Source organism: Prionailurus viverrinus, chromosome B1 (genome assembly GCF_022837055.1).
Source record: "Prionailurus viverrinus isolate Anna chromosome B1, UM_Priviv_1.0, whole genome shotgun sequence".
Taxonomy (NCBI): Eukaryota; Metazoa; Chordata; class Mammalia; order Carnivora; family Felidae; genus Prionailurus; species Prionailurus viverrinus.
In genome coordinates this window covers 156244526-156261557 of record NC_062564.1, presented here as the reverse complement: position 1 = coordinate 156261557, position 17032 = coordinate 156244526, and the positions used below count along the sequence as shown (strand labels likewise).

The following is a 17032-nucleotide window of genomic DNA, read 5'->3' as shown; positions in this document are numbered from 1 at the left end:
TATGTTATGTTTGCCTTTCAATGCATTGCAAAATGATATTTAATTATTACAAAAATACACAGGTGAAAACTGACCAAATTGGATTCAAATTCCTTTGTGAAGCTTTCAAATCTTTTCTTCTGCTCCTCCAACAGGTTGTATATTTATTTTCTGCAGCTCCTCCTTACTCAGTAGACCTGACAGACAAAGTGACTGGCCATTCTGTAATATGCTGTCTTCTGTCATCTTTACCTTTTCCACAGCAACCCTTAACCCACAACGTTCGTCCTTCAGTCACTGTTTAGTGAAATCTCACTCATTTCCTCATATTCTAGCACAATTACCATTTTCTTCTAGAAGGTCTTCCAGATCTTCCAAGCTGGATTATTTCCTCTATTTTTTTAAAACTCTTGTCTTTATTATATTTGAATTTGTATTTCATTATTTGTATTTCCTTTGTTATCTCTTCCTGTAGCCCTCCTGCAGTGTTCTCTTCCTGCTCTTCCTTTTCTTCCTCTCCTTTCTATAATGCATGTGTATGTGGATATCTCATAAATATATATATATATATATATATGTATATATATATATACACATATATATGTGCAGGGCTTAAACTCGTGTGTGTGTGTGTGTGTGTGTGTGTATATCTATCTATCTATCTATCTATATATATATATATATATATGACATATCTCCTATGACCAAAAAAAAGTTTACATTCTTTGTATTCACTGAAGATCTCTTGGTACATATTACTAAAGGAACACATGTGTGGGTAGAATGAATTCAATATTTCTTGGAAATATTAAACAATTTTGGGATGAGCACTGGGTGTTGTATGGAAACCAATTTGACAATAAATTTCCTATATTAAAAAAGTAATAAAGAAAGAAAGAAAGAAAGAAAGAAAGAAAGAAAGAAAGAAAGAAAATATTAAACAAGATGGTTGTATTATCTCTCCTCTGAATCTCCAAAGGGATCAAGTACTAGTTAAGATAGTATTTATTACTAAAATGTTCAGCTCCATATTGCTACTAAGTAGGCATGATAGTTAAATACTTTTTTATAAATTTTGATGCAAATAATTTGGTCACTCAGACGCAATTAAGGATTAAGGTATGTAGTTGAATATTTACCTTGTTCCATTTGTTTTTATCAGAGGCTCAATTTTATGTGATTCCAAAAGTGAATTCATACATAAGAATTTTATATTTTTCACATCTCCATTCTTCTTCCTCATCTCTGAAACCTTTGTCTCCTTCCAATGCCTTCTTCAGTGGAAAGGAAGAACATCTTCTCAGTACCAATATTGATCCCTGTATCATTTATCATTGTTTCAAAATTTATTGGGTACCTAGTACTTGGCCCAATACTAGACAGAATATAAAGGAAGAAGACAGGGAAGTTCTGCCAGAAAAGTTGTTTAATTGCATTTTGAAGGATGAGTGAAGTTATAAAAAAGAGGATGGAGGCTTGGAGATGAGAAAACAGCACATTAAAGAGTCTGCAAGTGCCCTTGTATGGCTGAAGCACAGGGTCATCTATGAAACTTAGTAGGACTAACCAAGTATCAGTAGAATGTGTATGATTCGTCTGCATGACCATCACCATTTTCTTCTTGTGTGTGTGTTTTTGTTTGTTTGTTTTAATCTATGGAAACTTTTTTTTTAATTTTTAAGTTTTTATTTTAATTTCAATGAGTTCACAGCATTCTATTAGTTTCAGGTGTACAATATAGTTAATTTAACACTTCCATAAATCACCCAGTGCTCATCATGAGTGCATTCCTTAATTCCACCACCGTTTTAACCCATCCCCCCATCTCCCTAGTTAAATACTTGTTAATAGTTACTTAATACAACGGTGTTGGTTTTTTTTCTCCATCAATAAATAAAGAAAAGATCCTTAAACTTATTGCAATGCTTTTGTTTTCAGAGTCAAAATGTTAAAGTGTTTAATTTAAAAAAAATATTAACGTTTTATTTATTTTTGAGACAGAGAGAGATAGAGCATGAACGGGGGAGGGGCAGAGAGAGAGGGAGAAACAGAATCGGAAGCAGGCTCCAGGCTCTGAGCCATCAGCCCAGAGCCTGACGTGGGGCTCGAACTCACGAACCGCGAGATCGTGACCTGAGCTGAAGTCGGCCGCTTAACCGACTCAGCCACCCAGGTGCCCGTAAAGTGTTTAATTTTTTAAACACAAATACTTTTTAAATACTTTTAAATAATTTTTAAAAACAAACAAATACAAGGACCAAAGTAATAGTATAGTCACCTGCACTCTCTCAGTTAAGAAATAATAGATACAATTCTTTTAGCAAACACCAAGAAAACTTTAAAAGAAACACAGTATGTATAGATTTCATAAACTGCCAATTATAGCTGACATTAAAATAATAAGATCATTAAGGGGCGCCTTTGTGGCTCAGTCAGTTACTCATAGGACTCTTGATTTCTGCTCAGATCATGATCTCACAGTTCTTCAGTTTGAGCCCTGCATTGGACTCTGTGTTGACAATATGGAGGGTGCTTGGGATTCTCTCTCTCTCTGCCCCTCCCCTGCTTGTGTGCTCGCGCGCTCTCTTTCTCTCTCTGTCTCAAATAAATAAATTAAAAAAAATACATATTTACTCAGTCTAAACTCCTTTAAAATTCTTTTTACTTCTACCTAGTGATGATCACACCAAACATTTTAATATTTTATAGGATTGTGGTGGGAGGAAGCTATCTTATAATCTAATAGCTTGTCTTGCTAACCTGCTTCTTTACCTTAAGAGTTAACTATTTCATAGAATGTCCATTCACATCAGAAGGAGTCATCCATGTAAAACTACTTTTGGAAAGACACTTTTGGGAGAAAAGGTCGTCTGTCATTTCATAGGACATGGACTATGAAACATTGCTGTATATGTATTTATGATTATGCAACACTGGTAAATCATAGAAATCTTGCAATCTTAGATTTGAATAAAGCCTCTCATATAAGCATCTGTGCCACACTAAACCATTTAGGTGAAATATATTTTCCAGTCTTATTAAATTAATATTTCTCAAAAACACTTGTCTTTTTTGGGCTACAATTGGTAGATCTTATTTATAAATGTAGTGAGCTATGTGCACATAAATCAGATTACATAGATGCTTTGTAATGGATATTTACTTGTTAAGGTAGTGACAAATGATAGAATACCTAGGTTAATCACATTTATATTTATATTATTTTTCATAGGTTATCATATGTCAATTGTATATAACAAGATAATTTATGGAGAAGGATTGTGGTAAATATTTGATTTGTTAATGAATGTAATTTCAAATCATTCAAATTTCTGAATCCAGGTACTAACCCTGGAAGAATTATAGATAATACCCAAGTGATATTTGTAAACACTTCTAAAGTAAGGGTTTTTTGGTGCCTGGGTGGCTCAGTCACTTAAGCTTCTGACTTCAGCTCAGGTCATGATCTCATGATTTGTGAGTTTGAGGGTCACATCAGGCTCTCTGCTGTCAGGACAGAGCCCGCTTTGGATCCTCTGTCCCTCTCTGTCTCTTTGCCCCTTCTCTGTTCATTCTGTCTCTTTCTCAAAAATAAATAAATAAATGCAAAAAAAAAACCCTCAAAAAAAAAAGTAAGGGTTTTTTGTTTTCCTTTGAGTTAATAGCTATGATTTCCCTATATGAAATAAGGAAAAACAAACCATGTTATATAGGAAACTCCTGTATTATAATTAGCAATGGGGCTATAGGACTATAAACCAATTAATTATTAAAATAGAGCTACGTGGCACTTTATACATCTGGTGTGCACTAAACATGTAAAAAGATTGACCTCTGAAAAAGATTTACATGGCAAAAAGAAGCAAATAGGCAAAGTAAAATATGGATTAATTGAAATTTATAAAGTTCATATGGACTAAAGTTCATAGTTAGCAAAACTTGTGATAAATGAACATTTATTACTTGGGAAAATGTACAAATAATACAAAAAGAATATAGTATCTTCAATAGATTATTATTTTGAGGTTAATAATAAAATGTAATTTTCCTTGGAAAAAGATTGAGAAAGTAAATTATCTTACAGAAATGTGATTAAGAGTAGCTAAAATGTTGGGGTGCCAGGGTGGCTCAGTTGGTTAAGTGTCAGACTCTTGCTTGTGGCTCAGGTCATGATTCCAGGGTCGTGGAATCGAGCCCTGTGTCCAATTCCGCACTGAGAGAGAAGACTACTTAAGATCCTCTCTCTCCCTCTGCCCCTCTCCCCACTCACACACATACTTTCTCTCTCTCTCTCTTAAAAAAAAAAAAAGAGTAGCTCAAAGGAAGGTAATAATTCCAAGATAAATAGTATTTGGAGTGTAGAAAGGAAGTGAATATACAACAAAAATTAAAGCTTCCAAATATGATTTAAGAAGGACATATCAGGGGCACCTGGGTGGCTCAGTCGGTTGAGCGTCTAACTTCGGCTCAGGTCATGATCTCATGGTCCGTGAGTTCCAGCCCCGCGTCGGGCTCTGTGCTGATGGCTCAGAGCCTGGAGCCTGTTTCAGATTCTGTGTCTCCCTCTCTCTCTGCCCCTCCCCCGTTCATGCTCTGTCTCTCTCTGTCTCAAAAATAAATAAACGTTAAAAAAAAATTTTTAAAAAAGGACATATCAAAAACAGGGAAAACAAATTATGACACTACAATTTAAGGTGAGAATTTGCCCAAAGTAAAATCAATGTTTTAAATTTAAAAGAACTTTTGTTTCAGCAATAACAAGAAAAGTTCAAATAACTTTCAAAGTGTAAGTGTATTGGATATGAGGGCAGGTTAGTCTAAATCTAACAAATAAGGAATGATCTGTGTAGTTTATGATAGAAGGCTTTGGTTACATAAAACATTTGTAGAATATCTTTCCATTTTGTGATTTTTTTTAACTTTTAATGGAACATCAGTCAAATAACACAGTTTCATAATTATAATCTTAAATATTAATGATTAATGATTTGTATAGGGTAGCAGGCAAAACTGTCATAATTGGTAATCTTTGATAAAAATTAGAAATGCCACCTTTTATGAATAATTTTTAAAACATTAGTGTGTTGGTTTATTATTGGAAATTAGTGTCATAAATAGTATATTTTAAATGAGAGAAACACTGAAAATTCTCCTTTATGAAACCTCACATTACTTTAGTGTACATTGTTCAGCTATAGAATTCTCAAGGAGAGTGTGGATACCCAGATACCGGTGCTATTAGTCATCAAACTTGGAAGTGAGAGGGGTGGAGATCAGGTGCTTCCTTTATCCCTCAATTTTGAAGGAATAAAGGAAACAAAGGAAGTTGGTGAATGACAGACACACACTAACAGACAGTCATGATCAGTGATAATCTCTGTCACACGGTATTTTGCGTTATCTGTAAACCTCACAACCAATTTGCAAGGTGAATATTGTTCTCTCTTTTATACTTGCAGTAACTGAGATTCAGAGAGGTATTCAATCTTGCCTTAACACCAGAATATTAGGTCAGCATAATTTTTTTTAATTGAAGTATAGTTGAGACACAGTGTTACAATAGTTCCGGGTGCAAAGCATATTGGTTGAATAAGTCTATATGTGAGGCTCTGCTCATCCAAGTATATCTACCATGTATCGCCATACAACACTATGCCGATACTATTGACAATATTCCCTATGCTGTACCTTCTATCCCTGTGACTTATTCATTCCATTACTGGAGGCCTATATCTCTCACTGCCTTTTGCCCATTCTGCCTATTACCACTCCCTCCCTCTGGCAACCTTAATTTTGTGTCAAGTATAATTTTAAATACCTTGCATTTACAAAAGAACATCTGACAGCTTTTCACTTTGTGTTCCTAGAACATCTCACGTAACACATATCACATTTTGCACAGCGCTATAATTATTGGTAAATATACCTTTTAGCATTTATATTTTACTGCCAATGGTTGTAAAAGGGCTACTACATCTTAGACTTGTAGCCACACTCTTCCCCCTTGAACCACAGTGTTAGCACAGTGTGTGGTACATAGAGAAGGCAAAAGAAATTTATTGTAGGTGGAACTGCGTTTTGAAATTGACTGGTTAAATGCTTTATGTCAATAGCGAGTCTTTTTCATGTGTAATTTTCTTGTTATATGTGACTTAATGAGTCTTTAGTGCCTTTTCTTGGTTTTTCTTCTCTGTGTGTGTTTGAAGAGCTTTGTTTCAGACATGTCTTAAGTGGAAATCCCTTTTGTATGAAACTGATTGTTTTGGTAGTTAATAACATAAATTAGAAAACAAAATATCCCAGAAAGTTTCCTATTTTTTTTCACTGTTAGTAGGCAAGCAATAATAGTTTGTCTTTCTATAGGTTATGAGCAATCTTGTCTTTCAAAGTATCTATTAAAATTTATATGGTTTGGGGCGCCTGGGTGGCTCAGTCGGTTGAGCCTCTGACTTCGGCTCAGGTCATGATCTCACTGTCTGTGAGTTAGAGCCCCATGTCAGGCTCTGTGCTGACAGCTCAGAGCCTGGAGCCTGCTTCAGATTCTGTGTCTCCCCCTCTCTCTGACCCTCCTGCATTCATGCTCTGTCTCTCTCTGTCTCAAAAATAAATAATCATTAAAAAAATTTAAAAAATTATATGGTTTAATTATTGCAATTTTATTATATATGCCCCCATATTAGCACATTATTTTGGGGCTGTGGGTGAATGATAGGTGGGTGGTGTTACTGGATTGTGAGGACATGTTACCCTCTTTAAATAATAGCTTCTATTCTCAATTTCTTTCCTCACCTCTGTTTACCCGATAATCATGAAAACAAATTCCTATGCTCAAATACAATGAAAAATATCTGAGTAGTTGTGGTTTCGTGTCCTGCTATGATATCTTAAAACAAATCATTATTATAAATAATATGCATTTTCTTATCTTTTCTATAAAGTAACTTTCTCCCACTGTTTTATCACTGTGGAAATAAATATATAACATGAAATACTATTCTGATTTCCACTAAAACAAGAATTCACAATAGTAATACTCATATTTCACTATGGAAATAATTTTCCCTGTTCCTCCGAAGGATACCATGTTACACTTAGTCTGGTTTCCTTTTTAAACATGTCTTCACTTTTCTCTTTGCCCCTCTATGTCTACCTAGTATATCCATGCTGTTCCAGGTTCTCCACTCTTCACAATCAAATGACATATTTAAGGGGCGCCTGGGTGGCTCAGTTGGTGAAGCATCTGACTTCAGCTTAGGTCATGATCTTGTGGTTCGTGAGTTCGAGACCCGTGCCAGGCTCTGTGCTAACAGCTCAGAGCCTGGAGCCTGCTTCAGATTCTGTCTCCCTCTCTATCTGCCCCTCCCCCACTCATTCCCTCTCTCTCAAAAATAAATAAACATTTAAAAAAATTAAAAAAAAAACATATTTAAGAAAGGCCTAAATCTTTTTGGGAAACTTGCTACATTGGCCCCTTCCTTTGCACAATTAATACCCCTAATTATCCTCTTACATGTTCTTGTTTATTTCTACTATAGAGAGAGCAAAGAACACTGATGTTGGAATCAGACATTTGGTTTGGAATTCTTGTTGCATAACATTTTTGATTTTCTTCCTCAGGAAACATGAAATCATATTATCTGCTTTACAGATTTGTATGGAGAATTAAAGCAGATAATTGTATAATATCCAGAACATTTCTTGATATATGATAGGCACTAAAATAAATAATTAATAAAATAAGTAATTAATAATTAAAATAATTAATAAAATAAATAATATAATTTATTCTCTTCTTTATCTTGTAACTTCCTTTCCTGTGTTCTGTTTTTCCCATGAGTGTGAGTTGTGAGAAAAATTGTTCTCCTTTATCTGCATTCTCAGTATCTGTCAGAGTTAGTATGTAGTATATATTTTTCAAGTAATGAATAAATAATTCGCCTAGTGGCTACCCATGGTTATTTCCAGTGGCAAAGTAGTTCTGTGTATATTTATGTGTTTGTGTGTGTCTTTGTGCATACATGCATCTAATGCCATTTTTGACACTGGTATATTCAATGGACTTAGAGGAAAGAAAAGAAAAGACATAGTAACTAAATGTTGAGAATAAGGAAGTATTGTTTACTTGGTGGTATATCAGTCAGTTTTAGTATCCATTTTTGAGTGCCCATTAATTATCACATCTATATTAAATAATGTTTTAAGTTAGCAATTTTTTTCAAAAGTTATTCTTTGAAAGCATTACACACATAGCAATTAAGAATAAGTTCTGAATGATTTCTTTGTCAGAGTGTGAATAGGAGAAGGAACGAAAATATTTCACATGCTTCCCTTTCCACATACCTTCTCTTTTCTCTCAACCACTTCTTTTCTCATCAATCCTGTTTGTCAAAGTAAAATATTATTGGACTGTCTCCTGTGAGCTTCATTTTCTTACAATGTGTCTGTGAGATGAAACTTTTTTTTTAATCTTTGTGCTCAGATTTAGTGTTCTTGGAGCCTGTCTATACCATAGTGAGTCAAAACATTTTTGAGCCAAATTATTGAATGGTCTTGCTTCTTAATACATACATGTTAAAAGGATGAATAGGATAATGTTGAAAACTAATGAGATGTATAATAATCTGAACACATACACTTATGTTCTAGACACTGTTCTGGGCAGTACATATTTTTACGTATATAATTAAAGATTCCAAATTTTAGCTCATTAAATGTTCATAGAGGCATATGAATCAACTAGGGAAGTGAGGCACTGAGGGTTTAAATGACTTGCTCAAGCAAGGTCACAGTACTGGTAGAGCTAATAATTGAAATTGGGTGGTCTTGCTCCAGAATCTGTGCTCTTAAGTGCCATGCTGTAAGTAACAATGCCAGAAATTCACATAAATCTGTGTAGTTTTGCCTTATAACTAAGGCAAATATTTCAGAAATGTTTGGAATTTATTTCATCGGAATGAGGTTTATCAATACAGGCTTCAGTAAACTATCTCTATTTTATATAACCCTTTCTGGAAAACTTTTAAATTTATAAGCCCAAAATATGAAATTGTTTTAAATATTGGGTTTGAAATGCGAACTCCTTTCCTGATAGAAATAAATTTCATTATATGGAGATTTCTATAGGGCTTTCTAGAAGAGAGAGAGAGAGGAGAACGACCCAGTTTGTACTGATTGATCCGTTTTAAAGGTGCTGACTGTGAAAAACATCTTCAAAATTTGGGTCACACTCTTTCAGTATTTTTACTTCTTAAGATAAATATGTGCAGTCTTTAAGAGAAGGCAGCTCTATCAGTTTGGTTCAGTAAAATAACTTTCTTAATGCTTAAAGTTTTTAATGTCTTCCATACATATTTAAAACTTTTAAGCAAGATTCCACATCTTAAATTGTAAGATCCTGAAGAATCATTTCCATGTTTTGTTCAGTGTCCTATCCTGTGTTCCTAGCCCAGTGCTTTGTATTTCAGTGGATATTCAGTAAACCTCCTTTGAATGAATTAGCTATATTTAAGCATAAGTACTTAACATAAATCTAAGATCTTCATGGATTAATGTACAAAGATGTTTTGGAAAATAATATAGTTAATATTTAGAATGATTTCTGAATTGAATATCAGGGACTAGAATGAAAGTAAGACTCATACATGTAACTTTTATTTGTTAACTTGTAGTATATGGTGATCAATGAATCTTATGGTAATGGTAATGAATGAATTTTTGCTTTATTATTCTAATGTTAGTAAAAAAATAGGTTTGTGGAAAATTTTTATATAAAATAAACCCCAACTCTATACATATTAACAAATTATACAAATCAATTGCTAATTTATTATGGTACAAATTGATATAACATATTGATATTAACTTTTCCAGCGAGACTGAATTATTTCTTTCAGTCAGTTTGGAAGCAGGGAAATAAACTCTGTGGTGATATATGCATAAATAGTGTCCTGCAAGTTACTTCCTCATTTTTATATATGACACCTTAATAAATTAGAATGAAGGGAGGGAGGTATACAGATGTTCAAGTCAGCAAATGAACTTTCAAGGAATTAAGATGAGAATATGTGTATTTGATAATCCATTTTGTTTTCTTGTTTGCAGGATTCAAATTTGGGATACTGGTGTTTCTGTTTTTGAGGATTTTTTTTTTTGAGGGAAAGTTGTTTTTTTTTTTTTTTAAATCATCGGTCTTGGAATACAGAAGAGGAACCAGAAATACACTCATTTTGTTTCACGCTGGGAACACTCAGTTTTGAGGCACTCACGCCCGAGTTCACAGCCATGTGGCCATCACAGCTACTAGTCTTTATGATGCTCATAGCACCGATCATTCAAGGTAAGACCTTTACTTAGATTTTTGTGCGAAGCTTCATGTTGTCCCTATTTGCACTGGATCCTTTCTTGTAAATCTTTGCTCCATGATTTAGCAGCTTTTGCCTGCATAAATAGAAGTAAATTAAATTAAAAAGGCCATAATATGTACCATGAGCTGCAATAAATACAACTTTGAGTTTCATTTCTGAAAGTAGCTTTTGAAATGTATTTTTTAAAGAATTCTTGCATGTTTTACTATTTGTTTTTACCACACTTTTGGAAAATCAGCTGAATTGTTAACTATATCATTTATTCTGAATTTTTTGGCCTTCCTATTTTTGTAATTACAATACTTTTTAATTTAATAAGTATGTATATTTGAAAGAAAACACCCCCAAAATCTGCTTTCTTACACCAAGTAATCGTTTGTTTCTGAGTGTTTACTACTGTGTTCAGTCTTTAATATACAGAATGCAAACTAAACCTCTCATTTAACCAAAAAATGTTTCTTTCATATACCTTTTAATGCAAAGAAAGAAAAAAATGCCAAAATGATATGAACATATGATGAAAGATAATTTTACGGAACAAAACTGATCACCTTATAAAAAACTGTATATTTTGTTCATTTATACATTTTGGTATTTATAACACAAATGTGATAGTTAAATGATCCATCGTTGCAAATTTTGTGAAAGATAATAAATAAGAGAAACTGTATACGACTTAGTAGAATATTCACTGAATCTTTCTAAAAACTGGCAGAGTCTACATACATATGTAGCTTATTGACAATTTAAAGTCTTCTACTAATTATCACTGGTTTTGCACTTAGATGAAAATGGTATAACACAGTCACTCTCTCATACATTAATGGCAATTATAGCAAAGAAAGGGACACAGCTGTATTTACCACTGCTTAGGAGGTCTCAGAATAGTATAGTGTAGCAAGCACCTGAAATCAATTTTTAGCCTCTTTAGCTCACTTTTGGCTTTTAATTGACTACAAATATCTGTTGTAGTTTATCAGGGATGCAATTCTGAATTTGGCACATATTCTTGTGTCAACCTGAATTACATTCTGCCGTCACTATAAAAACTGGATAAAATACCTTCTGTGTCTTTTGACATTTTTCCCCTAAAGTTTCCCTGCTTTAGCACATGTTTTCTAAAGTAATCACTACAACGTAAGGTAGTGCTTTATTAAAGACATGAAAGTAAACCTGTACAACCATCTAGTTTTAAATGATGCAAATTCATCAAAAATTTCAAAATGTTTCTTTAATCCATATACTGATGGAGAACTTACATTCACATAGTTGGGTACATATATCATTTTGTGGTAAGGGACAATAAAAGAATTCTGTCCCTTTAAACAAGTGTTTTTCTAATTATCTGTATATCTAAAGATTATTCTAATTGGGTTTTTTGGTGTTATAAAGATGCCTCACTCATAAGGTTATTTTCAGGATTAAATGAATAGCATGTGTAGAGAATCTAGCACAGTGCATGACAAGTATTCAGTGTTTGAACATGTTAATTTTCTTCATCATACTATCTGCCTCACTAGTTTATTTTTGTTCTCATTGTAACAACTGGAAATTAGCTAACCATAAGAGCTATTTCATTTGATGCTGATAATCAGAAAAAAACAAAAAACAAAACTCTTTCACTCTATATGTATACATAAAATTCATATTTAAAAAGTCAGTCTAAAGTTATACTTAGGGGAAGGTAGATTAAAAATAGCAGAAATAGACATTGTAAGAGGCTCTCTTTTCAGAGGTGAAATTTCTGATTTCTAGAAACTGATACCCACTGTGTATTTCAGTTGGCCCCAAACATGGCTGAACCATAGATCATGGGACTTGGATTTGGACCTGTCTCACCCCGCTCCCCACCACCACACACACACACCCATTCACACACTCATCCTCTCTCTGAGTAACTCTGAAAAGTATTTAAAAACTCCTAATAGAGCAAATAGAAAATTGACCTGGTATATAAAATATGTTGGGCTAAAATTGAAGTAATCCTTTCCGCTGCATGTGAACTACTTTATATTATCTTGACTTTGAGCCATATTATGCTACATAATATAGAAGCTTTCTATTTATAAACTTTATCCTTATTACCTTGAATAGGAATTTTAAAACTTCACACCTGAAAAAATGCAAGTCAGTTTTGTCTGTCTTCTATAGAAGGCCTTCTCCACTGCTTTTGTGATGCCATTTCTGACTTGTAAACAAAGGGCTTCTTCATATGAACAGCCTTTTGGAACCCAGATTGCTTATAAATACAGGAATGCATGTACCTTTGATCAGTGTTGATATTAGAAGATAGACTTTTTTTTCTTTTTAGAATCCCTACCAATCCTGTCTTAAAGGAATACCACATAACTTGGAAATTTAGACAGCTGAGTTAAAATGATGTCACAGTTACAGAAGGACGTACTCTTGTTTCCGAAACATCCCCTGGTAGCATCTCTTTGCCTACTGCTGTTGAGATGTCCAGCTTCATTTGCTACTCCTGACCATACAGAATTAAGTTATCTGGGTATGACCTGATAACTCCAGGTTATGCTCCTGATTTTCTCCAGAGCAAATAATAATGATGGCTACTGATTTCATAGCCATGAACTTTAGATGTATTGATACAATTAATCCTCACAACACTCTCATGGGTTTAATATATTTACTATTACAGTAAAACCTTGGTTTGCAAGCATAACTCATTCTGGAAACTTGCTTGTAATCCAAAGTACTCGTATATCAAAACGAATTTCAAGAACCATTGGCTCAGTTGTGATCATGTGATGTGAGATGTCATGTGCTACTCATATTGCAAGACATCGTTCTTTTTTCAAGTTAAAATTTATTAGAAATGTTTGCTCATCTTGCAGAACACTCACAGAACAAGTCATTCACAATCCAAGGTTTTACTGTATTATCATTATCATTTTTTTACAGTAAAAACATTGACATACTGAATGGTAAAGGAACTTGACTGAAGTTATACAACTATTATGAGACCTAGATGGGATTTAAAATGAAGGACCTGGCTTCTTGAGCTCTGGCCTTACTGCCAGTAGTTAATCAATTACTATGAAGGCCTTTCTTCCCTGCAGAGAAAACCATCTCAATTCTTCTGATCATTTGGGAGAAGGTGAGGCAGACATGCAGATCCCCTGCCTCTTCCATGTTCTGGGCACAGGCAGATGGGGCTTTGGAAGTCTCACAGACCTGTGATGAAATTTCAGCTCTGCCAGCTACTAGTTCTGTAACCGTGTTACTTGGTGAACTTGTTGACAAATATCCATTATCACCCAATGTGAGCCAGAAAACTGGGCTAGCTACTAAAAATATGGTAGTAAACAAAAGATTTTAATTCTTCCCTCAAGGAGCTAACAGCAACTTAAAAATTTGTAAGCCTGCTTTTTATCTGCAAGCTTGAGCATTTATTCCCTCAGAGTTATTTTAGAAAATAGAATAATATCTATAGCTTCTAATGTAGTACTTGGCTTTGGTAAATCTTTCTTATATTTTTCTATTCCTAACTACCTTGAAATGGAGCTAACACTCTGAGAATTAGATAAGAATTCCAAATTATCTTCATCTTACTGTGAGAATTGAAATACACTTTTTTTTTGGTACTTGAACCTCTCCATTTAAGTTTTTCCAGTATATTCTCGGTACTAGTTTCTAAACAAATTCTCAAGCTGGTATGCATGAAGGTTTAGTATATAATTGTCTATATATAATAACGTATTATAGTATATGATTGTATATAGTTGCAGTGGTGGTACTACATAACTGGTAATATATAATTTTTGGTGGTGCATTTTGTGCCTGATTTCCACATGGGTAAAATTAGAAAGTAAGCTAAAGAATAAATCTGAAAAGTGTTTACGTTAGTTGAATAATCTCCATGTTATCCTAGAAAGTCTGGCCAGTGTTTGATATAGGAAAACAAAATTAATCAGTACATCCACACTGTATATGTATATATACACAATTTTTAAGGTAGGAAATGTCTCTGGTTCTGTGTTTATCTGTTCATATTTTTTGTCTCTGTGTACCTCTGTATTTCTCTTTTTTTCTGTTTTCCATGACTGTGCCCCTTTCCCGTACAGCCATAAACCCTTATCTATAATGCAGCGAGACCTGGCAGAAGTAAAAAGAAACCACTAAAGCAGATGGCCAGTTTTTTGCTGTTAACTAATGTAGTGTAGCATGAAGATAAAGGATTTTTTTGTTGTTGTTGTTGTTATATTGATGTGGTTGGGAGCAAGGGACAAGAAGGCAATTGGAGAACAATAATCTGATAATAACCTGGGCACTAGGGCTTATTATGATTGGCAGTAAAGGAATACCAATGTCCAGTGTGATACATGGGCTAAGAGATCTGGTACCCAAGCCACAATGGATTGAGAAGGTGGTTGGGGTGATCAGATATTTTAACCGTATCTCCTCTTGATTAAATTGTACTTATAAACTGCATCACAATTGAGAAGATAGAAACCAGGATAATTGGAACTTCCTGTGGGTAAAGGGGAACAATATATTTATGGTACCTCTGCATGCAAAATGAGGCTTAAAAAAATCCTTCTCTAACCACCATATGCATATTTTTTTCTGACAGTCTATTTTTTAAAGTTGCTTGTGTATTTATATATTTGTGGACTTTATAGGCTGTTTTTTATTATGTTCAAGGAATTAATTACAATAATCAGCTATTAAGAGCAAAACTGTTGATCATACCCATATATATTTAGTACTATATTTTTATGTAATTTGCATTTTATTATTAATCTGATTTTTACAGTTATAATACTGTTTAATGTGTCAGTGATTTAAAATAATATGCACATTTCTTAACTTCTAATAAAATATGAAGCTTGAGAAAATATAAAAATACATTTCACTGCATAGCATCTTGCCATATAATTCTCTTTATGAAGTCATATTTTATTGATTGTGAAAAAGTCAGCTTGACTTCTAAGCTCTGCTTAACTTTGTTATTTTTAGAAATTAATCATCCTTGGAATGTTTATAATGTTTGCCAGCCTAGATAATTTGTAATACTCCCAGTAATGCCACTATGTTTATGGTCAAGTATGTTATACAGAAAAAAAGTCTTTGTCATGGTCATGATATATGAGGCTACTGTGGAACACATCCAACACCATCTGCATTACCCACTTGGTACTGAATTTCAAAATATATATTTTGTAAGTTAACTGCAATCTCTAATATCACAATATAAATCACAAATACACATAGATGATAGCTTTCTTTTATAAGAACGTGTTCAGAAACCTTCCCTACCTACTCAGTATGCAGGTTAGTTATTGGAAAAGAACTTTTGCCTTTGCACTTGCAAAATGTGTTATATGTGAATTATATGGTACTGATACTCTATGAGTAACATGTATTTACTGTGAGAGCGAAATAGCATTTTCCTATCTTCAGATTTTAGGTCAGACTATTTGGGGGTGGTTAGGATCATATCTTATTTTTTATATTTCTTGGCCTTGGGGTTGACCAAGACTGCAATAGGGTAGTTGTACTCTTGGTGTAGAGTGAATTAAAAAACAATTGGATTACATAACTTATAAATATCTACTTATTTTCCTCTTGTTTGCATTGCTAATTACTTTCATTCCCAATGTAAGAATAAGTGTTTTCACATGTATAATTTCATGTAAGTAGCTATAATACATATTTCATGCATTTACTTCCTCCATTCTGATTGCTAAATGGTTCTTTAATGACCACTCAAAAAATTGAAATGCAGTAGTTGAAAGAGTCTCATTGATTTGTTATGTAAATAAGAGACAATATATTGTATTATGATCTATTTTAATTTGGCAGTTTAGAATAAGACCTTGTTGAAAAATAGGGCTCATTCATTCTCTACTTGTTTTTGAGGTTTTTTTTAAATGTTTATTTATTTTTGAGACAGAGAGAGACAGAGTGCAAGTGGGGGAGGGGCAGAGAGAGAGGGAGACACAGAATCGGAAACAGGCTCCAGGCTCTGAGCTGTCAGCACAGAGCCCGACACGGGGCTCGAACCCACGAACCGTGAGATCATGACCTGAGCCGAAGTCGGACACTCAACCGACTGAGCCACCCAGGCAGGCGCCCATTTTTGAGTTTTTAACTGATAAATTGAAAACAAGTAACTTACATTTTGTTAATAATTACATTTTGTTTTATTTCTATACTTGCCCTATATTGTTATCATAGCAGGAATTAGGTCCTTTCAATATAGAAAATTGTCTTCCTATTAAAAAAAAAATCTACCTGAAATGAAACATTTGACCAAATAAGCTAGGGTAGTTAAGGATTTGCCAGAAAAATTTGATAGTTGTATTTACAGAAGTAATAGATATGAATCTTTGTATAAAATAGGCTCTCACAATGACATTTGTTAAGCTTTAGGTGTTTATTTCATCTATACACACTATAGTTTGTGGTGATTTGAATGCCCTGAAGTCAAGGTTATAGCTTACTGGTAAAGTACAAGCACATAGTCTCATATATCTCTTTGTTTGTCATTGCCAGTGTCACCTACTTTATTGTCAAAGTAACTCTCCTCATACAAATTTAACTCAGAAAGCAAAAATCCAATAATTCCATGACCCAATGATATAATAAATATTAATGTTCATTAGATTTTCCGTGTAGTCGTGTATGTGTATATATTTTTTTAAATTGGAATGTTAGAAATTAAATTT

General features: G+C 33.6%; 1 protein-coding gene across 12 annotated transcripts in view; it reads left to right on the top strand.

Moving 5' to 3' along the window:
* ADGRL3 (adhesion G protein-coupled receptor L3) overlaps positions 1-17032 on the top strand; it is an 828952-nt gene that overhangs the window by 294224 nt on the left and 517696 nt on the right. For all 12 annotated transcript variants that reach the window (XR_007151634.1, XM_047856547.1, XM_047856545.1 and 9 more), the window contains one exon: positions 10081-10315. Coding sequence is in view for 11 of the 12 variants with exons in the window: in XM_047856547.1 (XP_047712503.1) it covers positions 10261-10315 (55 nt within the window). In the remaining variant the exon portion in view is untranslated. The remainder of the gene's footprint in view (positions 1-10080; positions 10316-17032) is intronic.